A 24,668-nucleotide genomic window follows, 5' to 3' on the forward strand; every position below is an offset into this window, starting at 1 on the left:
CTTGATAATGTAGTAGTACTTGCTGTATGTGCCAAGAACTATACTAGGACCTGGGGATACAGATACAAATGTAGAAGCAGTAATTATAGCTTACACTCTAATATGAAAGGTTTTGAATGAAGAAAAAAAAGGATGGGGGGACTGACAGGCCAGATTTTAATGAAAGCATTCATTATTATTAAATAGTTACTATTTAAATAGTACAGCAAGCATTGTGCCAAGAACTGGAGATAATAGATTCAAAAGCAAAGAGAGAACCTTTCCTCCAATGGGGAGACAATATCTGTGGCAAAGTGGTGGCCAGGGAAGAGTATTTTGCTTTGGAAGTTACAAGGCTGATGAGTGAGTGGAGTCATAAGTTAACCATAAAATTGACACATCCTTCCCAGAACTAAGTTGGTTCCAAAACTGGTAATGAGAAAGGGTGTGGCTAGTGAAGGTTTTCCACCCACTTACTATTAGAGTGGCTATTGGCAAATGATTAGGAATAATATGAAGGATGGCTACACACACCTAAATATCATGACTTTCTTGCGACACCCACCAGTCAAGATGGTGTTCCAGATAGGAAATTTTGAAGCTGAAATAGTTACATCTCACTAAGATATAATAAGTGGTTGGGGAGGACAGTGACATGAAGGCTGGGACTCTCCCAATTTTGCCGATTTTATTTTGATTTTAGAGAACATTTATGTAGGGTTTTAAGATTTGCAAAGCACTTAACAAATATCACATTTGATCTTCATAACAAGCTTGGGAGGTAAGTATTATCATTAAAAGTCTTGCCAAGCAGCACAGAACTAGGAAGTGTCTGAGGTCAAATTTGAACTAGTCTTCCTGGGATTGGGTTTTAAAGTTCTGAAAAACTAACTTTCCTCTTCCCTACTTCCAAAGTAGTCTCGGTGCCCACCTGCCCTCACAGTTTATCCCAGATGGAAACTATAGGATAAAGCACATGTACCCTTCAACATGAAGAGGATTCTGTGTTGTTCACAGTTTGGGAAAGTGGGTTATTGCTGGGGGTGAAAGAAGGAGCTTCAGTGGTTTGGTCCCGTCTACCCAGTGGCATCGTGGGAACACAAGGAGGCCCTGCTCTATGGAAATAATACATTTTGTTCTTACATATGCTTTTGTCTTTGCCTCTCAGTTTATCCCTGGTTCCCATCTTTGACACAGATTATGACCTTTTTGCTGCTGTCTGTTTCGGTTTAGTTTCTGAAGACGGCTGAGAAGAGGAGCTAGCATCAGAAAAAACTTTAGAAGTCCCTAGGGTGGTAATCTCTTTTGCCCAGAGATCCTTCTGCTGCCTACTCATCCCTCTTCGTGAAATCTGGACAGTTTCTAATTCCTGCCTTTCTTGTCACTGTCTTGGGTGCAGCTTCGTATGTTCCCAGAGGCTTGGAAGGTGGTTCCTCCGGGGTCGCAGGTGATAGATATATAAGATAGTCCTTTTCCACCACAAACCACCTGTCCTCCCGTCGCTTCCTCGATTAGTCACTCTCTCGCAAGTCAATTCAGGGACTGGGGTTGAAGGAGAGCAGGTAGCAACCCGCAGGTCCAGACTCGCTCCTTCTCCCCCGGACTGTCTCCTTGCTTTGCATCCTGAGTATCGGACTCCGCCCCTCTTTTCTTCTCACCTCCCCCAATTCCCAATCTCTGCGGCTCCCGAGCAGCAGCCCCGCCCCTGTGCCCGCCTCCCGCCCCATTTCGGATGCTTCTATTTTACCTCTTTCCCGGGTTCCTCCGCTCTCAGCTGTGGTGCCAGTAGCTGTGGCCCACTGGTCAGACGCTTCACCTGGACCCCTGTTGGTTGCTCTTTTCCCTCTTTCAGCAGCGCCGGTACTCATCTAGCCCTTCCGGTGGGAGCCCACTGTCCCTCCCCCAACTTCTTTTCGCGCCGGTGTCCGGTGTCCTCTTATGGGACATGGAACCGGAGGAAAGGAGAAGGGTCTCGGAGAGCCTGAGTTCCAATCAACAGACGATGAAAGAAACCGGGACACCCGAGTCCCCAGCCTGCAATGACAGCTGCAGCGATCCTGGACACGCAGGGCTCAGGAAAGAGGGGATGCTGATGGGAGAACTGGAGGCACTGGTCCAGGAGGTGGTGAAGAAGAGTAGTTGGTGGGAGCGGCACGGCCTGGATTGGTTCATCCTTGTTCTGAACTTCCTCGCTCTGCCCTTAGGTGAGGAGTCGGGGGCACTACCTAGCTGGTGCCAAGCAGCAGGGCGCCGGGAGGCTCGGATCGATCCTCTAGGCGCCGTGGGGGCAGGGAAGGTCACTGTTCTGCAGAATCAGGCCCCGAAGGGGTTAGCACAGCCTGGTTTTTTTTCTCCGAGTGGGGAGGAGGAGTATGGGGAGAGGGAGAAGGGAGGTTGTGTTGGATGTGGACAGGGGAAAGGAGGGCGGACTTTATTAGCGAAATGTTCCTGGGTGGACTTTGGGATGAATGAAATGTCTCCTTCCCCCCGGGAATTACACCTTGCCCCTTTCTCTATAGCTTTAATTTCCTTTGGTCTGAATGAGGCCGCCAGGAAGAGCAGCAAATACAGCTGCAATCACTGCGGGTTTCGGGCTGACCTGTTCTCAAATCTTCCTGTCCTTGTTGGGGGTTGGGAAAAGAATTGTTAGCCCTCCCTGAGCTTCTGGCGGGGACGACGGAAGAGAGGTCCAGGATCAGAAGTTGAGCTTGTAGTCTGTTCTCCATTGGTCTCAAAGTCTCTAGGCTTCTCCAAGGGATCTTTGAGCATGGGGGCAGGGGCTGAGACTCGATTCCCCTCTTCTATAAGTCTGAACTTGACCCTGCTATAGGTCAGCTGCTCTAGAGGGGAGGCAGATGGGAATATTAGGTTGGGTTGGCAGGCTGGGGTAAGGAAGAGAGAAGGAAGGGAGGGCACAAGCAGGAGGAAGGAGGTGAGAAATGGTGGGGAACTTTGTAGAATCGGAGCATAGGAAGGGGATTCAGAGGAAAAAGTGAGGGAATGAGGAGAAATGGGAGAAGGAAGGAGAATATTTACCTGAGGATCTAGGTTGCTGCAAAGATCGGAGATGCTAAATGTAGGACTCAGAACCAATAAAATTATCTCTGGATACTATCCCTTCCTGCTACTGCTGATGGAACATTCAGGATGGGAACCCTATTGTCTCCTTGGTCTGCATCTTGCAGGCTGATCCTCATCCTCAGCCCCTCCTTACACCTATCCCTAGAGTTTACCCTATGTTCTAGGGAGGGAAGAAGGAGGGGATTAAGAGTGAATGTCCAAAGCTGATCAGAAGAGGCTCAGGTTTTAATCCTGACCTTGCCACTACTATGTTGAATAACTTTGGGCAATTGACTAAACCTTTTTGTGTCTCAGTTTCCTCTTTTGTAAAATGAGGCAGTTGGGCTAGGTGATAGCTGAGATCTTTTCCAGCTCTAATGTAGGAATCTTGGAAACATATCACTGTCCAGAGTGAGAACATATTTCATTGCCCACCCCCACATCCCAACTTCCTTCCCTTCCCCCCCAGCTAGAAGATCTGTTCTTCAGGGAGAAGTGGAAAATACATAGAAGCTAGAGTGGGATTAGTGTGAAGAATCTTTTTAATTAAAACTTTTCCCCTCTCTAATAGAGAACCTGAGTGTTGGAGTAAGTGAGACTCCCAGGATGGACGTTGATGACAATGGTAGAATTTGAACTCTTTGCTTCTAGGTCTTTGATCTTGGTCTTGAAATCTCATACTGATCCTGATTTCATGTTTTGTTCCCCCCCCCCTTCATTTTTTCCTATTCTCATGCAGGATTCCTGTGTCTTCGATCCCAAAGTACCCTGATCTTTGCCTTAGGAATCATCATCCTGGGAGTGGTCCATCACACATTTACAGTCAAGGGTAGCCATCTGGCCAGCCATGGTGCCCTCAGCAACTCCAAACACTGGAGCAGATTTTGGGTGCTCTTCTTTGTGGAAGTAAGGAGGGGACGGGGTTTCTAGGACTATGCATAGGACAGCCTATATGAATCCAAGTATTCAAGCAAATGTAATGTGGATATGTGTGGGCAATTCTAGCAGTATGTGTACATGACTAAAGGTGGGATGAAGATATAGAGTGTGTGTATATTAATTGTGATGTATATAATGTGGACATACTCTATAAGCATGGTGTGTATGTAAATAGTTGGAGCTTCTTTAATTCTAGTGTGGTTGCTATTCTTGCTGTGACACTGAGCTGATAAACACTTGGAACTTCCTCTCACTAGAGGTTTTCAACTGGCATATCCAAGTTTGTGGCTTGCCCCTTGTCTAACTACAGCTCTCAGAGTATTATTTTACAATTTTGCTAGTAGAGTATCATGGGGAAAGATGGGAAAGATCCAACTTGATAGATTTCCTGCTTTCCTTTGATCCAATACCTGAGAACTTGAGGTTTGACTTCAGCTAGGATAATACAACACTCATCCCTTCCTTGTGGTAGCAAGGAAATGCTCTTAGGAGAGTTGCTTCAATTGGAATTAAAAAAGTATTTTCTCTTGAAGCTGATGATTTTTGAGATTTTATTTTCCAGGCTGGCAATTATAGAAACCAGATCTGTACTTAGCCCATTCCTGGCTAAGATTTCCATGATCTTTGAATAAGTTCTTTCTGTCTTCAACTTCTACTAAATTAACAATTTTCTCTATGTAGCTCTCCTTTGAATAATAATAATTATTATAGTTGGCATTTATATAGCATGTCAAGGTAGGCAAGATGCTTTACAAATATTAAATCACTTGATCCTCAAAACCATTGTGGGATGTAGGTGCTATTATTATTCCCATTTTAAAGATGAGGAAACATAGGCAGGCAAAAATAAAGTGATGTGCTCAAAATTCAGTGTATAAGACTGGATCTGAATTCAAATCTTCTTGATTCCAGATTCAGTACTCTACACATTGTGTCACTTAGCTGCCTAGAATCCTGAGTTCTCCTCTTGCACTGTCCAATAAATATGAGTGCTGATTATTTAAAACAGAGCCTAGAGACATTCATCCTTAAGGGGTCAATGGAAAAATGGCATGAATAATGTTCAGAGCTGTGGATTAGGAATATATAAACCTGCATTTTGAGTTAGGGCTCCATTATTTACTAAAACCATGGATAAGTCACTCTACTATTATGTTGAACCTTAGTTTTCTCATCTTAAAATAGGACATTCTGTCTATCTTGAGGACAGGAATGTGCTGAAGCCAGCTCAAACCAGACATATGAGCCAATTTTTAAATTTTCATTGTGAACATTTACACTGCAGAAATTTTTAAAAAGTTACAAATCAAGTTTGATGTATTGTTGTGGTAATAATAACCCTGAGAGGTAGGGGCTATAAAATGGGGATAATAATACCCCCGTCTCCCAGGATTATTGTAAGACTCAAATGAGATAATATTTACAAAGTTCTTATTCCAGTGCCTGGCACATAGTGGTGCTTAATAAATGTTTGTTCCTCTTCCTTTCAATTTAATAACAAATCCAATTTGGTATTCTGGGGCTGGGGTTGGTCTTTAGCCTATTGAATGAGAGAACTAGTCTCCACCCATGGGTCCAAGCCTTGGGAAACTTGCTAAAATGGACTACGAGGATCAAAAATACAATTATCTCTTTGATCTCTCTGGAGGTTTGCCTCAAAAATACAGGGAGAAAAGCAAAACAAGAGAAATTAGGGATAGCTACCTATGGTAACCCATTCTCTTCCCCTATTGAATGTGCTTGCAGTAGCTAACTATATAGCTGTAGTTTTTATAATATACGTGTGTATATCATATATATAATAGCTAATGCTGTGTATGTGATTACTGTTTACTGATAAGAATTCACCTATGATGGGTAAATATTTGTGTAACACTTTGTAATTTTATATGATCTCCTCTGGCCCTTTATAAAAATTTTCTGAAAGGAAAAATGGGATAGTGGATAGAAAACTGACCTTGAAGCCAGGAAGACCCTCATTGGAGTCCTACTTCTCCCAAAGGGGCTCTGTGATCTTACGCAAGTCACTTTACTTCTCAGTGCTCAAGGTAATTCTCTAAGGCTATAGAGTATTGACTTATAGATAGAGTTCTATAAATTCATACATACTTATGTATGTTTGTACATATACATATATGTATATAAATATAATATTATTCTCATTCCCATTTTATAGTCAAGGAAAATGAGTCAGAGGTTAATTGACTTGTCCAAAGATCACATAACTGGTAATGGTCTGGGGTTATATTTGAACTCGGGTATTCTTGACTCTCAGCCCAGCGCTCGGTGTACTATGACGCCACCTCGTGGCCAGTTGAAGCCTGAGATAAAAATGCGTAACTGGAAATCTCTGCACTCTGTGGCTCCAGCCTTATCTTTCCAGACTGCTTTCCCACTCCTCCTCTTCACATTTTTAGTATTCCAGCATAACTGGCCTACTTGCTGTCCCCAGAACTAAGTTTCCCCTCACCCTGTCTCTGTACTATCTGTTCCCCATGCCTGGAATGCATTCCCTCCTTAGCCTCCTCCTCTTAGAATTTCAGCTTCATGTGCCAGATTTTTACTGAAGCCTTTCCTAAACCCCCAGATTGTGTCTTCTCCATCCTCATATTATCTCATTGTTGTTTATCTGTTTATACATTGTATCTCCTAGAAGAGAATGTAAGTTCTCCGAGGCTGGGACAATTTCTTTTTAGGACTCGCCTATTGCCAAGCATAGTAATTGATCAATTAATTTAAAAAAAAATTAAGCACCTACTATGTACCCGGCACTGTAGGAAATGGAAGCTTCTATCCTGAAGTCCTTTGGGAACAATTCTAATTTTAGATATATTTTTGACTTGCAAAAAGAGATGGGAATGGGAAGAATACCAAACAGTAAGAGTCCTTTTAAGCTTCTTCCTATTAATTTTTAATCTATGTTTTTTTTTAACAGCCCTTTATTGAATGTAATTTTTACTGCATTATGATCTCAAAAAGGATAAGCTTATTCCTGATAGGCAAATTTTGTCCAAATCTCTCCTCAAGGCTAGCTGTACAAAAAATAGGATTCTGGTAATATAAACAATACTCCCTATAATGCCTTGTTACTCAAAAATCTCACAATAGATTTGAAGCCACCTGAAAATTTCAACTAAAATGAAGTTTAAGGAAAGAGTTCCTTCATTATATAGCTCCTCACCCATTTCCTCAATCCTGAGGGGCTGGAGGAATGTGAAGAAATTAGAGACTATTTATAAAATTTATGTAAGGACTGTATATATTTGTTCTAGCGACTCTTTGGGGCCATCTTTGGGCCTGAACTTATTTAATTAAATCCAACAAATATTTTTGAAGCATTTATCACCATGTACCTGGATTGGATGTAAAAGTGATAATGTTCTTATCTTCACCGAGTTTATATTCTACTAGGAGACAAAACCATCCAGATTGGAGAGAATGTTCTCACTTGGGTGGGACTCTATGGAGGAAGTGGAATTTGAGCTGAATCTTTAAGAGAATTTCAGCCATAATCATCATAAACTAGCATTGATATAATAAGTTAGGGGGCATATGACATGGTGCAGTGGATAGAGTGCAGGGATTGGAATCAGGGAAGACCTCAGTTCAAATGTGACCTTAAACATTAGCTATGTAACCCTGCATAAGTCACTTAACCCTGTTTCCCTCAGTTTCCTCCTCTGTAAAATGAGTGGAAGAAGAAAATACAGCATCTTTGCAAAGAAAATCCCAAATGGGATCACAAAGAGTCAGACAGACTGAAAACAACTGAACAATAACAAAAGCATATTAAATAAGTCCACAAACCTCACATTAGGAATCCTTGCTCTAAAGCAGAAGTGTCAAGCAGGTAGTTGAGTGCAGCCTGAACCAGATTAGACTTTGAGAAATATTTAACAAAATAAATCAATAGATAATATTACATTGAAAACTAAGTCCATGTGCAGTCTACGGGCATCTTTACAGATGAGTAACCCCCATTTCTAACTGGGTTTGACACCATTATTCTGAAATAAACAGAGTTAGAGAGATAGAAAGCTTAGCATATGGAATTGTTCCTGCCAAACTGCCTTGGAAAAAAAAAGTCTGTAGGAGAAGGTTGAAATGGACATATTGATTTCAGAGACTAATGTTGATTGTTTAAATAGGAAGGAATGTGAATTAAGTCTGGAAAGGGAGGTTGGAACCAGAATATGAGGACCCTGAAATGCCAGTGTAAAGGCATTTATTACTGTTTTTATTTTAGAGACAACAAGAATCCAGTTGATGGTGTTTTTTTGTTTTGTTTTCAAATGAAGGAGTGACTGGATCAGAACCATACCTTGGAAAGATTATCTGGGCAGTTTGGATAGCATCAGATTATAGAGGAAAGAGGCAGGGAAGTGGGGAAACCAATGAGAGCCCATTGCAATCATATATATAAAGAGGAAATAGTTGCAAGAAACATCTGAGATTACAGAAAAAGTACCAATTTGTATCAAGAGAGGGGGCTCCCAAAGTCTCTAAAAATCACATATCCATAGCCTATAGTTAAGACCATCATTTTAGCCTTCACATAGGCTGGTGTGTGTGCCTGTGTGTATATGTGTGTGTGAGATCTGTAGTACTTAACTTTCGTAGCATTATTTTGAAGACCAAATGTATATAAAAGGTTTTGCAAACTTTAAAGCACAATTAAAATGTCTTTTATTTCATAGGCAAGTTAGGATGCAATATTAAGGATGGGAACAATAAAGGATGCTTCTGAAATTAATTTTTACTTAAAAACTTTTTTATGTCAGAAAATTCCATTCTCCAAGCCCAAATCTCTATTATACTACCACATTCCTCTAGGATACAAGGTCAAAGTCAGGTACAAAGATGACAACTTTTATTTATTTTGTGATAAGCCCAGTCACATGTTATGGTGAAGGCTTGAAGCCTCCTGTGAGCTATTATCCACAAGGATCGAAATTTTCTGACCTTGCTTAGAGTACAGACATCAATTATCTCTTAAGGCTTTGTCTAGATCCCTTCAGAAATTTCACCTTTTAGAAAGTGGATAAAAAAAATCACTGGTCTGATCAGAATGTTAGTCTTCTCTGTAAAACCAGTTTATAATACTGTCCGTTTTGTAACAGAATATTTTTTTTGTATAAAACTAAAATTTCTTCTTGGGTTTAGTGTGAGGAAGAATGTTATCCCAGAAGATTAATTTGAATGCTTTCTCTTATCAGGAGAGACAAATAGAAAATATTAAAACTATGTAACATCACTTGTTTCTCTTTTAGTCTTTGCTGCCAGAAAATTTAGAGCACCACATTTTTTGCTCAACCATAGCATTTCCATCATCTTAAATAGGTGGTATTCCTAGAGAAATTTTATTCTGTCTTGCCCCTAAATGTATTGTTTTCCATTTTAAATGTACTTTATTGATGACTTTTGGTTTTACATCAAAATCATTTCTTACCCATCTGTCCAGATTTTATCATCCCTTATGACAAAGAAAAAAGTGATTAAGAAAAAAATATCCTAGCAGAGATGGCCTGACAATGTACATATAGTATGCTGGCTCCATAGTTACGCACTTTTCTGCCAGAAGAAGGTTTGACAAATCATCTCTTCTTCAGGACTTTCACTGTTTGTTTTGTTTTGTTTTAATCATCATTCAGGGTACAATTTCCTTTTGGGAATCTGTTCATGCTGTAGTGATTATTCATATTGTTCTCTTGGTTTAACTTATTTCTCACTAAGTCTATTCATACAACTCTTCCCAGATTTCCCAGAATCCTTTTCAGGGTATAATCATCTATTACATTCTTATACTTTGATTTTTCAGACATTCCCAAAAGGTCTCCCTTCTTTGTTTCTGGCTCTTCATTACTAAAAACCAAAAAACCAGAAAACCACATCTGCTATGAACTTTTGGTGTATATTAGATTTTTATTTCTGCCTTTAATTTCCTTGGGGGAATATGCAAGATCAGTGCATCACAATGTATAAATGAATTAGTCACTTTTCTTGAATAATTTCAAATTGAAGTCTAGAATGGCTGGATCACTTTATGTCTCCACCAAAAGTACATCAGGGTGCCTGTCTTCTTCCCATATTGCTAGTTCCAATCTTTGCCAATTTGCTTGCTGTGAAATTCTTTTAATTTGCATTATTAATGCTTTGACACATGCATTCTGTTTAAAGGACAAACTCCCTCAATTCCTCTTGAAGGTGGGCAGGAGAGTAAATCTGAAATAAATAAAAATTATTGGCCTAGATAAAAGCTTCTAGGGAGTACTGTGCTCTGTAACTTTTGCATATATTTGCATATAACGAAAGCATTAACTTCCTATCATGCATTCAGACTTCTTCATCTACTTAAAGAGTCCTGGGGGGTCTCTCCATGCTTTTGCCCTTCTTTATTCCTTTCTGTCTGCAGAGATTTCCACCAAATTTCTAGTTCTGTTGCTATGCAATTTGTGTAATTAATTATCCAATGGTGTATTAGTCTTATATACAATCCATATACATCTTCAATATCAGATTGGTCGACTTAAGCTTCCTGGAACATTCAGGATTGAGCCTGCCTTTTAACTGATGCAGACCCAAAGAGTTCTAAGCAGAATTAGGATAGTAAAGATACTATAATGAAATCACAAATCATTTTGAAAAGCCAGGAGAAAAAAAAAACCATAAAAATCTTTATGCATGTTCATAATGGGAACCTAACTATAAATGCAAAAGTTCTCAGGTAGGCTTGAGGAATTGCAGAGCACCCATGTGTTAGCCTGTGCCCAAGAAGGTCTTGTGTTCCCATGCCGATGTTCTTGGCACATTTATTGTTCCATTTCTCTACTCTTATGTTCCACAGGTGTGCACTTCATTCACAGCTGAACAGGCCACACATGGACACGTGAAGTTACATCATGGTTACACCAATGTGGTGGGTTTGGGGGATTCGAGTACATGGAAGTTGCCTCTCCTGAATCGATATGTCTACATGTTCTTTGCTCCATTGATGATACCCATCATCACCCCTCTGGTGGCACTTGGTGGGTACTCCCCAGGACCAGTCTCAAAATTCCCGGGGCTCATCCCTGAGTAAAATTAAGGAACCTCCTTGGAAAAGGAGCACCACATTCTCCATTCCCCTACCATCTTCAAGGAGGTAGCTTATGAAATAGTTTGGGAGCCCAGACTTCTAGGTCTTGTTCTCGGCTCAGATAGAATAGCTATAGTTTTGGATTATTGGGCTGAGAGAGGATGGGCTAAAAGCCTTTGAATACTGGGGCAGGATCCTAGAGCAGTCTTTATACACCAACTGGGAGAAATCCCTGATGATGCTGGAACTGTATTTGGGGCAGGGGGCCAGAGATATAGGAGGAAAAAAGTCCTCTACAGCACTTGTGTCCTTTTAATAATGTGCCTGTTTATTCTATGGCCTATGGCAGGTCTGAATTCTTTACCTTGCACCATCTCCATTAAATATCACTTAATTCACTAAGTGTATCTGATATAGGAACAGAGGGGTTGGAGCTAGAGGCCCTAAATTCAGATCTTAGCTCTGTGTTCACTCAGTTTCTCTACATTTTCTTGTCTGTCACATGAGGGGACTGAATTGTATGGTCCTTAAAATCCTTTTTAGCTCTCAATTCTACAACTGAGCTCCAAGGGTTCCCTCAGCCTAGGAAGAAATCAGAGAATGTTCAAGCAGGAAGATGATCTAGTCCAGCTTCTTCACTTTATATTTGAGGAAACATTTGAGTGAATTTGAATTGTTCAAGATGATACAACCTGTCAGTGACAGAGCCGAGATTAGAACTTTAGCCATTTGATTCCTTATCCTGTGTTCTGTCTCCTATGGCCATTAGTAGGGTAGAGTGTATGTGGAGGGGTTGGGTTTGATGACAGAATCTGAAGATGAATCCCAGCTCTGTTGCTTTCTCTGTGTAACCTTAAGCAAGTCACTTCCCTGAATTTTCTTATTTTAAAAATTAATTTTGTTGTTATTGTTCAGTCATATTTGATCTTTGTGATTCCTTTTGGGTATTCTTGGTAGACATACTAGAATAGTTTGCCATTTCCTCTTCCAGCTCATTTTACAGATGGGGAAACTGAGGCAAACAGGGTTAAGTGACTTGGCCAGGGTCACACAGCTAGGAAATGTCTGAGACCAGTTTGAACTCAGGAAGATGATTTTTCTTAACTTCACTCCAGCATTCTATCTACTTTGTTCTAAAGTGGCCTAAATAATTAGACTATGAAGGGGCTAAAATCTTTAGTCTTATGATCAGAAGTCAGACTTTATGCCTTCAGATATGTGATCCACATTAAATAATTAATAGGGTAGAAGAAATGACCACGCAGGTCCTTTCTAGATCTCTAAATCAACTATTCTACCATCTTAGTCTTCACTTGCTCTTCTAGTCTTTTGGAGATTTGAATGGGGCTTAGAAGAAAGCACATTTGTCTCACATTACTCTTTCCCAAAGGGCTGCTGAAAAATGTAGAGCCCAGGATAGCAATTCGGACCTTGTGCCTCATGTCACTGGGGCTACTCTCTCACTACTGGCTGCTGATCAAAGTCTCTGGATTCCAGTCACCCATGTTTGCTCTTCTCTGCATGTTTATCACACGGGGCCTGCTGGCTCATCCCTACCTTCATGTCAACATCTTCCAGGTAAGGCATTCCTCCCTAACTTTCTGGAGGATGGGAGGAAAGTGTTCTTTAGGGCAGAGATTCCAAACACTCTGCCCTTGCTTTTGGTAACATTCTTAAGTACAGCTAAACCAGATTAAATTGAGAAATATTTAACAAAACAATTAAAACTATAATAAAAATAGATATTACTTTAAAAAATTAATTCAAGCTTTAATTGGAAGAGATCTTTATGTATGGATGAGTGGCCCCATTTCTATTTGAGTTTAACATTACTGCTCTAAAGGATTTGGGGAAAAGAGGCGAAAAGAGACCAGCTAGGTTTGGAAGTCTCTAGGGAGGGTATGGATGTCAAGGGGTGGGGGAAAAGAATAAATAGGAGACCTAGAACAACTGGTGAATGCTCTTAAATTCAGGACTAGGTTGAAATATCTCAGAAGGTTGTGGCTCCAAGAAAGGAATCCTTGAAAGCAAGTCAAAGGAAAGCAACCCAGCCTAGGGGGGGTCAATGTGAGTCTTTCCTCAGGCTGGGAAAGGGCTACAATCTCAGAGTATGGTTGTATCTGTCTCTTTGAATGTGTATCATAGCACATCGGGTTGCCCATGTTCTCCTTGGATAAAAAGCCTCGGAGGATCCAGATGATGAGCTTTGGAGTGCTCAACTTGCCACGAAATCCCATCCTGGACTGGACATTCGGCCATTCCCTCATCAGCTGCCACGTGGAACATCACCTCTTCCCCCGACTCTCTGACAACATGTGTCTAAAGGTAAAAAAAAAAAAAAAAAAAGGGATAGGGACAGCAAAGAGCTAAGAACAAGAGAGAAAATGGTGTGGAGAAGGGAAGAAAAGAATTAGGGTTAGGGGGAACAAGGCTGGGGCAGAGAAGAGCAGTTAGGGGGACTTGAGAAACTGGTCCAGTAGAAATCATTCTGGGGCATAGGTGTTTAGAGTTGGTTCTGCTCACTGCCTCTACATTGGGGAAACTGACAGCTTCAACCCCACTTAAAAATTATTGATATCATTGGGTTTCTAAATCAATTAAGCAATCAACAGGCATTTATTAAGCACTTACTATGCGCCCAACATTGTGTTATGTGCTTACGGATACAAAGTGTAGATAAAACAAAAATCTTTCCCTCTCTTTCCCAAAGAACCATCACTTCTAATGAATAATTTCAAAAAGGAAAGAGGGGAAAAAAGTCTTTTTTATTAAAAAGAGGCATTACATCAACCAATTTACTTTATATATACCCATAGTATGAGTGCAAAGGTAGGAGAGAGGAAGCTTTTCTTCTTTGGGATCAAGTTTGATCATTATAATTTCATGACATTTCATTTCTATTTTTGATATTATTGCTGTTTTTTTCTTCCATTGTTGTAGATACTATGTCTGTTATTTTTCTAGTTCTTCCCAATTCCCTTTGCATCAGTTCATATAAGTCTTCCCATGTTTCTTGTAAGCCTTTTCTTAAATATTTTCCAATAAGCACTTGTATGGTACAGTGGATAGAGTACTGTGTTTGGATTTACAAAGACTTGAATTTAAATCTGGCCTCACACAAATATTAGCTTTGTGACCCTGGACAAATCCCTTTACCTTTATTTGCCTCAGTTTCCCCAACAGCAAAATGGGAATAATAATAGCACTTACCTTCCAGGGTAGAAAGAGAATGAAATGGGATAATAATTGTAAAGCACTTAGCACACTGCCTGGCACTTAAATGTTTATTTTCCTCATTCCAATAATCAATAAAAAGCAAGCATTTGTTAAGTAATTACTATGTGTCAATCACTGTGCTAAGTTCTGGAAATATAAAGAAAGGTAAACACAATCTTTGTCCCTAGAGAAGCTCATGATCTAATGAGAAAGACAATATACAAATAATCATGTATGGACAAAACATTCAGGGTAAATTAAAGATGACCTTAGAAGAAAGGCACTAACATTAAAAGGGAGCTGGGAGGGCTTCTTGCAGAAGCTGAGATTTGAAGAAAGCCATTGAGGCCTGGAGTCAGAGATGAGGTGGAGAAAGGAATAGAGAACAACTGGTTAAAAAAAAAAAAAAGCAGAATCCTGAGATGGAGTAAGAATATAAGGTCCTAGAGTACACGGACTATTTCATAATTATCTGTGTCTTCCCAGTGCCTGGCCCATAAGAAACAATAATTTTCTGGTGAATAAATGAAGGAATCTCTAGAATCAGGGATTCCATGACTTCTATTAATCATCTTGGAGCCAGGTCCAACTCAAGCTATTGCAGCTGATAGGAAATTTTTTTTCTTTTGAGTTCTGTTGTGATGGAGAACAAATAGCATTTCTTTCCCAACCTTCTAATCCACTTTTCCTTTGAGATAAAACAATCCCTATAATTTTTAATCTCAAATTCAACTTGCATAAACATCTTTCATTTGCTTACTATGTGCAGGATACTATTTTGGTAGTTCTTTCAGGAAGCTAGAGGGGTCACCAAATATGAGATTCATTTAGTGGGTATAAAAGATGGTTTGTCTTGAATTCTTCAGGTCAAGGAGCCTCAGAGTGTGATCAGTCTTGCTTGGCTTTAATAGTAGAAGGGAAGAGAACAATAGGGAATTAAACTTCTAGGAACTCTGTTCAATGGCCTGGGAACAATGGATTTATTTCTGGTATTTGGGACAAGTAGTGCCACCATGTTAGGGATCCCTTATAAATCTGTCCTAGAACCTTCATATGGTTGTTGAAGGAAATGACTTCTCTGTTCAATGAAGGATGTTGGATTTATAATCCAATAGTCAGGATCTAATCTTGGTTTTGTTACTTATTACCTGTCTTGTATGATTTTGGGCAAGCCATATTATGTATCTGGCCCTCAGTTTCCTCATCTGTAAAACACAAGGGTTGTACTAGATGACCCCCAAGGGCCTTTCCAGATTTAATTCTATGATTCTATAATCATTTCTTTTGATTGTTGGGACTAAATACCCTCATTTTCTGGGTTCTGAACTAGAGTTCGACTAAACAAATTAGCATGTGAAAAGGAGGTGAGTAGAGGTGGAGTTGCCCTTTGAGCAAATTACTAGATCTCAATCTTATTAATTTTTGTTCACTCCCCCTCTTCTTCTAGGTGAAGCCAGTGGTGTCTCAATTCCTTCAAAAAAACCATCTGCCATACAATGAGGACTCCTACCTGTCAAGATTTGGGCTTTTTTTGAGCAAATATGAGGAGCTCATGGTGCATGCCCCTCCCATCACTGATCTAGTGGGGCTCCAGTGAGGAGGCTCCCTCACTGACAAGTCTCCCCAGTCCCTTTGCCCTCACCAGGGTTCTGGCTCAAGATCCTTCTGCTTCGGCTGGGAATATCCTCAGACATCACCCTAGAACCTAAGCCTGCCTCTCTCTGTTCCCTGGAGCTCTGGGTAGACTGAGGAAGAGCTCCTTTAGAATGGATAATAATGTCTCCTTTTTTAACCCTTCCATCTTGGGATGGGAGGGATGGGTATTGAATAGGAAGCACATCCAGCAGGGTGCCTCCCCCAGAGTTCAAGTGGGTATGTGCTCAAGAGGCCTATGGAACATGTTAATCCCTTTGCACTTGGAGATAGAGTAGGCAGCAAGAGGGGTGATCTGCTCTTTTGGGAATGGTGTATTCTTCTCCACGATGCTTTAGACAGTCTTCAACTTAGGACAAATCAGCTTGATCCTCGTCTTCCCTTCTGACTGAATGTGAAATGCTCATGAGGGGTGTAGGCTTTGCTGAGACATCTGGAAAGAAAGGACAACAAAGGAAGGTTCTGGCCTGTGGGTTACCAAGAAACCCTTCCCACAGTAGTCGGAGTCCACTTCAAGGCTGTAACTGCCACTACACTGTGGGAAGCCCAGCTTAAGCAAGCAAGCAAGAATCAGCCCAAGAAGCTGGCTCAGCATTTTCTGTGCCTCACAGTATCTTTCTAGAATCTGGGTAGGATTAGAAGGCAAAAGAGATCCAGATTAAGCACTTTCCCCAAGATGGACAACAGGGATAGATACTTAGAGCTGGTAAGCCTTAAGTATAAATTCTTAAATCTTAAAAAGTATGGTATGATTTACTCTAGGATTTCAATTGAAATAATTTAAAAATAAATTACAGGATAGAGCAGGGAATTCTAAATATTCAATTGAGGGATGAGGAATGGATGCTAAGGTTTGGGGGAAGAACTCAGGAATTCAGCGTTAGGTTTAGGGAAACTCTTTTGGAAGAGGAGAATACTACTCTTTAGGGTGATTTGCTGTGACACATTTGGTCTCAGAAGTTATCTACAAGAAGACTCCACTCCTCTCTCTTATAGAGGTGGGGAAGAGGGCTGGGGCAGCATTTTCAGGCAAAATGGAAATGAGAGTTTTCAGATGTGATGTGTCTGTGTTATTATTGTTTAGCCAGCAAGGGGATGTAAGGGAGCGAGATCCTTGGAAGAGGGAAAGGGGAGTTGGAATCATATCTCAGATCCTTACTCTGTACAAGACGGTACCACACCGGCAAAATGGAGACAATAATAGCAACCTGTCCCAGGCGCTGTGAAGATCAACTGAAGGAACATGCGCAAAGCACTCTCTAAATCTTAAAGCGCTACATACACGTTAACAATTACTATTGGTCTCAACATGGGTTTGTAGATGGATCAGAAGCCTTGAGAACTGAGGCAAGTTAATTACGTAGCTAATCTTCCAAATAAAGAATGGACAGTAGGGAAAGGTCAAAGTTAGAGGGTCCTGGCTAATGATTAAAACCATCCCATAATATGACCAATGATTCCTGGTTATTAATTTGACTGCTGGAAGATGCAGCAGGAGGCAGGTTGGTAGGACACAGACTCTTGGGTTCTATTCCTGTTTTTATCACAACCACACGCGGTTTCCCCCTTGGCAGCTGCGAGAATCAGTGAACACAACCCCGGGCCAAGGGCAGGAAGACCCGAATTCAAATGCGACCCCCCTCGGGCACTTGACTAGGAGGACGTGATCCTGGGTAACACGCTTCAGGGCTGTCCGCCTCAGTTTCCTCAGGTGTAAAGTGAGGGAAATAATAGTTTCCAACTCCAAGGCTTGTTGTAAAACACTCCGGAGGCACACAGTGGGAGCTTAATATATGCTTATTTCCTTTCGTCAAAGCAAAGAAGGGGGAACAAAGGAACCGGTGGGTTCTGCAGGCTCCAGGGCACAAGAGTTAGTTAAAAGAGGGCCGGGACCTAAGTCACTTTGCCTGGCAGACAATTCTGAGGCTTTTTTGGAATTGGGTGGAACTGGATTCGATCGAATTTCCGAGAGGAATCATTGACACAGAAAGCAGGGAAAGGCTGTCTTGAGCCCAATACCCACGACGCCAGAACAGTCAATGCTCATTGGCTGTGATTCCCTTGGGAGGCAGGAAAGTTATCCCGCCTTTTATTTCCCTTGAGCCTGGTGATTGGCTCTAATAAACATTAAGGCGGGACTTCGTGTGGTTAGTCTCCTCTAGTCTCGCGGAATCTAGGGGTGGGGCTATGAATGACGGAGGGTAAAGCCCGAGGATTGGGTGCGTTTTCGAAAGGGGCGGAGTTACCCAGAGAGACCGCGTGAGAAGGGATCTCTGGTGTGACAGAAAGAAGGCTGTCAGTGGGGCGAAGCAAACCGAATGACGTAAGGTGAAGGAAGCACAGCTGCTCCAGCCTACAGGTGTGTTCCTTGGCCTTCCATGGCTCCCCCCGAGCTGGGGCTGCGGCCCCTCGCTTCGATGCAGAACGCGCATCAATGGGGGGCGGAAGTTAAGGGCGGGGGGAGCTCCAGCCACAGAAAGCCCTTCATCATCATCTGCAGGTGGAGAAACCGAGAAGGGACCTGCCTGCCCGACGGCACCCCAGGAAAGTCAGACGCTATTCGATGCCGGAGTCCAGCCCCGCGGACCCGCGGTCAGGGCCTTTTGAAGATGGAGTAGGGGTCAGAAGGGAGACCGTTCTCTCCCTTATTTAGGGGGGATTATACAAGAAGTGGGGGAGAAGCATAGAGAATTTCTAAGGATCAAGGGGAAAGAGAGAGAGAGGGAGAGAGAGGGAAAAAGAGAGAGACAGAGAGACAGAGACAGAGAGACAGAGAGAGACAGAGAGAAAGAGAGAGAGAGAGAGAGACAGAGACAGAGACAAAGAGAGAGAGACAGAGACAGAGAGAGAGACAGAGACAGAAGAGACAGAGACAATTAGAGAGAGAGACAGAGACAGAGACAGAGAGACAGAGAGAGAGAAAGAGAGAGAGAGAGAGACAGAGACAAAGAGAGAGAGACAGAAACAGAGACAGAGACAGAGAGAGAGAGAGAGAGAGAAGAGACAGAGACAGTTAGAGAGAGAGACAGAGACAGACAGACAGAGAGAGAGAGAGACAGAGAGAGAGAGACAGAGAGAGACAGACAGAGACAGAGACAGAAAGAGAGACAGGGAGAGACAGAGAGACAGAGACAGAGAGAGAGAGACAGAAACAGAGAGAGAGAGAGACAGGGAGAGACAGAGAGACAGAGACAGAGAGAATCAGAGAGAGACAGACAGACAGAGACACAGAGAGATATGAATGAATAAAAGGGAGGAGGGATGATGAAAACTGGACATAGATGAACAAATGCATGGAAATGAGATATAAAAGAGAGGGAGGAAGGGAAATAGACATGGGAAAGAGGGATAGAAATGGATTTGTGGAGGGGTATATGTGTGTGAGACATAAACAGGCCTTTTGGTGGGGAAGAAGGAAGAAAAACAGAAAAAGGGAGATAGGAATGAATGTAGACTGAGAGACATAAGGACTCTGAGATAGAGAGGGAAGAATAGAAGAAGAGACATAAGGATAGGAATAAATGTGAAGAGGGAAGATAGAGGGTCCTTTGGGGGGAAGAAAAGAAAAGAGGTATTAGAGACATATGAATGAAGTGGAGATAAGATAAAAGATACCTTTGGGAAGGAAGGGAGAGGAAAGAAGGGAACAGAGTAGCAAGAGATGAATGAATGTGTTGGGTCTTTGGGAGGGAAGGAGGAGAGAAGATAGGAATAGAAGAGAAAGGTGAATGAATGTGTGGAGGTGAGATATAAAGGCTCTGTGTGTTGATGTGTGTGTGAGCAAGATACAGACAAAAATAGACAAACAAGTGAATGAAGGATAGAGATAAGCTTCTTGAGTAAAGCTTCTCCCTACATGGGCTGCTGACTTTCCTTGAGGTACAGAAATGGCTGGAGATTGGGTACAGGGAAGATCCCAGGACAAAGTATAGGCTAGAAGAGGAGGAGGAGAAAGCTGTGGCGTCTGGGAGGCTGTGCTGAAGTTCACCAATGTGCGTGAGGGCATGTGCTTGGCATGAGATGAGGTGCCTCTGACTCTCCCCTTCCCCCGTCCAGGCTTCCGACAGCTGCTCTCCACCCTAGAGCTGGCCCCTCACATCTGTGTGGTGGGCAGTGGCCCAGCTGGCTTTTACACCGCCCAGCACCTGCTGAAGGTATGTGACTTTTCCTCATGTGTCCTCTTCCCCGGCACAGCTCCTTAGAGTCAGAGTATCTCTGTAGCATCCTACTCATGAAACTAGATTTAGCCACTTTCCCAGATGCTGGATGGAAACATCCCCAAGTTTCAGGCTTGTCCTATGTAAAAGCAGGGTGTTGCAGCGGATGAGCTCTCAGGACTCCTCCAGCCCGAGGATCCTGTTGCTATGGATTCCTCTCACAGCCCCCTCTTCTCTGTCCATCTTGGAGCACCACAGATTGCCCCGAAGGAAGACATCTGGCCAATGCTGTAGGGTGGGGTGTTCCCTCCTATCCCCCAGTTCTGGCCTGTGTGAGAGAGAGGATGCCTAAGTTAGCCTCTTTTCTCTTCAACTCCCATTTCTGTAATCAGCTCCCGTTCCAAGCCTTCTCTGTCTTTTCTTCTCTGTCCTTTCACCTCAGTCCCTAACCTTAGGATCATAGACTCTAAAACTCCCAGAGGCCACAGAGACCATCTCATGGAGCCCGTTTATTTTTCAGATGAACTCAGAGAAGTGAAAGGAGTAGCTCAGTCACAAGTTAGGTGGTGGTAGAGGTGAGCTGAGAACCCGTCTCCCATCCCCAGATCAGCCCATGCTTCATGGTTCATCCTCTCCCCTCATTCCTCCCCCCCCCCCCAGCATGTTTCTCTGATTCATCTTTGTAGCTGAAGGCTGAGCCCTTTATGCCGGAGTCATTGGCCTTGGTGGGGAGAGCCTCAAGGCTGCCTGTTCCCCTTGAGCCTCAGGGCATCTCCCTGCTGGGGGAGGGAGAGAGGCAGGGGGGTGTAGGATTCAGTAAGGAAGAGTCCAATATGGCCTAATTAAAGTGTCCAGAAAGAAGCCCACATTGTGCTCTCAATGTGGATGAAACAGTCCACATAGTATTTGCCCTTAAGCAGCTTATGGTATATTGGAGGAAATGGGGAAATCAATATATCCCCCTCAGGAATACTTACCAAGCAACCCAGGAAAAAGGGCAAGTTAATGGTGGAAATAGAATGTGGGAGTGCTGAGGAAACCCAGAATGTCAGGCAAGGGTTAATGAGATCTGGAGAAAGTAAATTATGCTCTACACTTTGGTTCAAATTTTTAAAAAAAGCACAAACAGTAGAGGTTTTTTTAAAAAAAAAAACTTATATTCACATAAACTGCTTGCATTTTTGTTTTTCTTCCCGGGTTATTTATACCTTCTGCATCCAATTCTCCCTGTGCAACAAGAAAACTGTTCAGTTCTGCACACATATATTGTATCTAGGATATACTGTAACCTATTCAACATGTAAAGGACTGCTTGCCATCTAGGGGAGGGGATAGAGGGAGGGAGGGGAAAAATTGGAACAGAAGTGAGTGCAAGAGATAATGCTGTAAAAAAATTACCCTGGCATGGGTTCTGTCAATAAAAAGTTATTTAAAGAATTAAAAAAAAAAACTTATATTCACATAAACTTACCAAAAAAGTAAACTAAAACACATCTAAAGGCATGCAAAAGGACTGGGAGTAATATTGTAATTGAACACAAATGATGAATATCTCATATAAATCACTGGAACTAGCATTTTTATGACCGTGAAATGTATTTGTAATTTTTTCTTTTTTATAGTCATCGTCAGCATTACAGATTTCCTTGATGTGAAGAGGTGAATCTTGGCTACATCAGAAGGGGCAGATGATGAAAGAAGCCACAAGAAAAAGTTCAAAGTGTAGGGGAATCAATCAGGTTGAATCAGTCAAACACTGACTCAACTCTGAACCCTGCATTTTGGCTTCCCTATCAAATATGGATTTTCTAGCTCTGAGCCTTTATGAGTTCCACATTGAAGAAGAAAATCATAAACTCTGGAGCTTTGGTAGGAGATAGAGAAGGCTTGGTTTGGGAAATCATAAATAAACATTTACTTAATACCTATTTTAGAGAACATAATGTTGCGTGCTATCCAAAGAGATATGACAGGATCCCTGCCTGTCTTCAAGGAGCTTATAATCAAGAGAGAGATAGGACATGTAAAGGTAAAGTCAACATTTAAAGTAAATTGAAGCAACTCTTATGTACAGTATACTCAGATGCTTAGAGTTGGCTTTAGAGTCAGGAAGGCTTGCATTTGAGTTTTGCTTCTGATCCATACTAATGACTTGAAAATTTCTTTACTTATCTGGAGGCAACTCTTTAAATCTATAAATTGTACTACAGTTGCTGATCTACACTGGCAGAGAAAGCTCCATTGGGATCAACAACAATGAAATCACAAGGTGTGAATTAAAAGAAAAGCATCTTTCCAAAGTACTTTATTTTAATATCTTTAGCAAAAATTGTATATCACCAACTTGGTATTATAGACTATGAGTACCACGTGCTCAAGCACTGTAATGAAGAAAGAGAAGACAGGTCAGGCTTTGTGGAGCTCAGAATAATAGGAAAGATTGGATATGTTATAAATGAAAGACTCATAAAAAATTAAAATTCATTTTATATATTAGTGTTCCCTAGTAACTGAAAAAAATAATGATGGATCAAGGCAGAATATATTAAAGTGTTAGATGAATGGTGCAGACCATTAATGGAATTCAGAAACAGAAGGGAGAGATTCTGGGGACTAGGATGGCCAGGAAAGACTGTGCAGAGAAGGTGGGACTTAACGTGGACCTGGAAAGAGAGATGGAACTTAGATAAATGAAGGGGAAGTCAAGGAGGGCACCCTTGGCTGGAGGAATGTAAAAAGCAAAGTTGTGAATGGTATGCATGACCTAGGATCGTAGGAAATCACAGCTGAAAGAGGCTTCAGAAATCATCCATTCCACCAGATGAAGAAACTGAGTCCCTAACTGGGCTGGGATCTAGACTTGGGTCTTCTCCAGATCAAGTGCTCTTCATGCTGCTTTGTGTTGTGTGTTGTGTGTTTTGTGGGAAGTCCATGAATAAGCCATTTTGTAGAAGGAGATTCACAGGGAGGTGAAATAGTACAAAGGCTTGAGTGGTGGGAAAGAGCCAGATGGGGGATGGTCAAGAATGGCAGAATGAGGGGTTTTGGACTCAATTCTGTGCGCAGTGTTGAGACAATTGTAGCTTTTGAGTGACATCATTAGATATATACATTAGGAACACTAATTTGGCAACAGTGAATAGAGAAGGGTGGTGTTTTTTTTTTTTTTTTTTTGTTTTTTTTGAGAGGGGATGCTAGAATTTGAGAGGAAGGGAAATCATAGAGGAAAGGGCAATCTTTATCAGACTGTTGTTATCATCTCAGTAGTTAATGGTGAGGGTCATTACTAGGATTGTGATTGTGGGAAAGGAAAGGGTAGGAGGGGACAGATTTGAGGGACAGTGTCAAGGAAGGATCAAGGAACCTTGGGTAAGTATGTATAGCACACACACACACACACACACAAACACATCCTTCTTTGGGGAAGGAATATTGGGGAAAATACAGTAAAATACATGGGAGAGGAAAAAAAATCTACAAGGAAACAAAGAAAAGATGCACATCTCTGAACACAATATATATAATATTTATTATATAGACTTTCTTGAAATGGAAATTTATTGCTTTATATTTTGAATTCTTTTTTTGAATCTGTTCTGCTATGTACATGACAATTTTTTTTCTTTTTCTATTTTGTATATAAGTTTAAAATAAATAAAAAAGGAAAAAAAAAAGTAAATAAATAAATAAAAATAAAAGTGCTTAGAAAGGTTAATCTTTATTGCCACTAAGTAAAAAGGAACTTTTTGTGGGTTCTCCATCCTAAAGGAATAGTGTTTTTAAAGGCCAGAGTCCTTTGCTAAAAGTCATGTTTGAACACACTGCATGATACTGCTTTGTGATGGACAGAAGTATGAGAGCAGGGGTCCTGATGGGGTCAGAGCTGAGTGGCCATTTCAAAGTAACATTTCAGGCACTCTCTGTTCGTGAGCCATCATATGTGCTTCAGGACAGGGAAACATCTATATCACAGGGGAGGCCCATGGTGACCATAACTCCATTTCGAGGGCTTGGCTTTGTCAGTTGACAATAGAAAGAAAAAAAAAAGTGTGGAATGGATTCTTTCTTTGGGACCTGTGCAGGGTTACCCTCTCGATTGCTCTTGACCACCCATGGTCACTAGATGGTGTATGTGTCTCCCTTAAGATCCACCACCCTCCTCACTTAGCTTGGAGATCTCCAGTCCCTGGGGTGTGCCTCATGGGGGACTCAGGCTCCCTCTCTGAAATTCTTTGCTGCTCTCAATTTTCTGCCCTTGCCTTCAAAAAGTTTAGTCAGAGGGAGTCGATACCTTTGCAGGACTTGCCAGGTTCTTGGCAACAGAGAATAGCCATCGAAGTATCATGCAAGCATCTGTGGGGTTTGCATATTTCCAACTTTTACATTTCAGTCTTTTCTGGAAGAAAGAGCCCTTTCTATTTAGGGAAATTGAAGCCTTTCAAAGGGAATGCCTAGCAAGAAGTAAAACTTGACATCTCATGCTAGCCAAAGGCAGAGCAGGTTTGTCCCTCTAATAGCCTCATGGATACTGAAAAACACATTCCTGGGCATAGAGAACATTGAAGTCAGGTCAGGGTCTTGAGGATCAA

General features: G+C 41.6%; 2 protein-coding genes across 3 annotated transcripts in view; both read left to right on the forward strand.

Moving 5' to 3' along the window:
• The first annotated feature begins 1,703 nt into the window (after window positions 1-1,703).
• Window positions 1,704-17,372, forward strand: FADS6 (fatty acid desaturase 6). The gene is made up of 6 exons (XM_051995155.1): window positions 1,704-2,183; window positions 3,779-3,945; window positions 10,823-11,003; window positions 12,444-12,631; window positions 13,199-13,378; window positions 15,717-17,372. The coding sequence occupies exons 1-6, from the start codon at window positions 1,925-1,927 to the stop codon at window positions 15,864-15,866; spliced, it is 1,125 nt and encodes a 374-aa protein (XP_051851115.1). The 5' UTR covers window positions 1,704-1,924; the 3' UTR covers window positions 15,867-17,372.
• Window positions 17,373-17,471: 99 nt separating this feature from the next.
• The window catches only part of FDXR (ferredoxin reductase), a 45,823-nt gene continuing 38,626 nt past the window's right edge, over window positions 17,472-24,668 (forward strand). The window contains exons 1-2 of one of the 2 annotated variants that reach the window (XM_051995152.1): window positions 17,472-18,514; window positions 19,979-20,076. In XM_051995152.1, the coding sequence (XP_051851112.1) occupies window positions 18,301-18,514; window positions 19,979-20,076 (312 nt within the window). In that variant the 5' untranslated portion in view covers window positions 17,472-18,300. The remainder of the gene's footprint in view (window positions 18,515-19,978; window positions 20,077-24,668) is intronic. The other variant, XM_051995151.1, reaches the window with a different exon arrangement.

Source organism: Antechinus flavipes, chromosome 4, assembly GCF_016432865.1.
Source record: "Antechinus flavipes isolate AdamAnt ecotype Samford, QLD, Australia chromosome 4, AdamAnt_v2, whole genome shotgun sequence".
Lineage (NCBI taxonomy): Eukaryota > Metazoa > Chordata > Mammalia > Dasyuromorphia > Dasyuridae > Antechinus > Antechinus flavipes.

Bases quoted from the DNA above. Each gene is read 5' to 3' on its own strand.
- FADS6 (XM_051995155.1), top strand. From the start codon at position 1,925: ATGGAACCGGAGGAAAGGAGAAGGGTCTCGGAGAGCCTGAGTTCCAAT. The intron at 3,946-10,822 runs GTAAGGAGGGGA...TATGTTCCACAG, and splicing joins GGGTGCTCTTCTTTGTGGAA to GTGTGCACTTCATTCACAGC. The intron at 12,632-13,198 runs GTAAGGCATTCC...TGTGTATCATAG, and splicing joins TTCATGTCAACATCTTCCAG to CACATCGGGTTGCCCATGTT.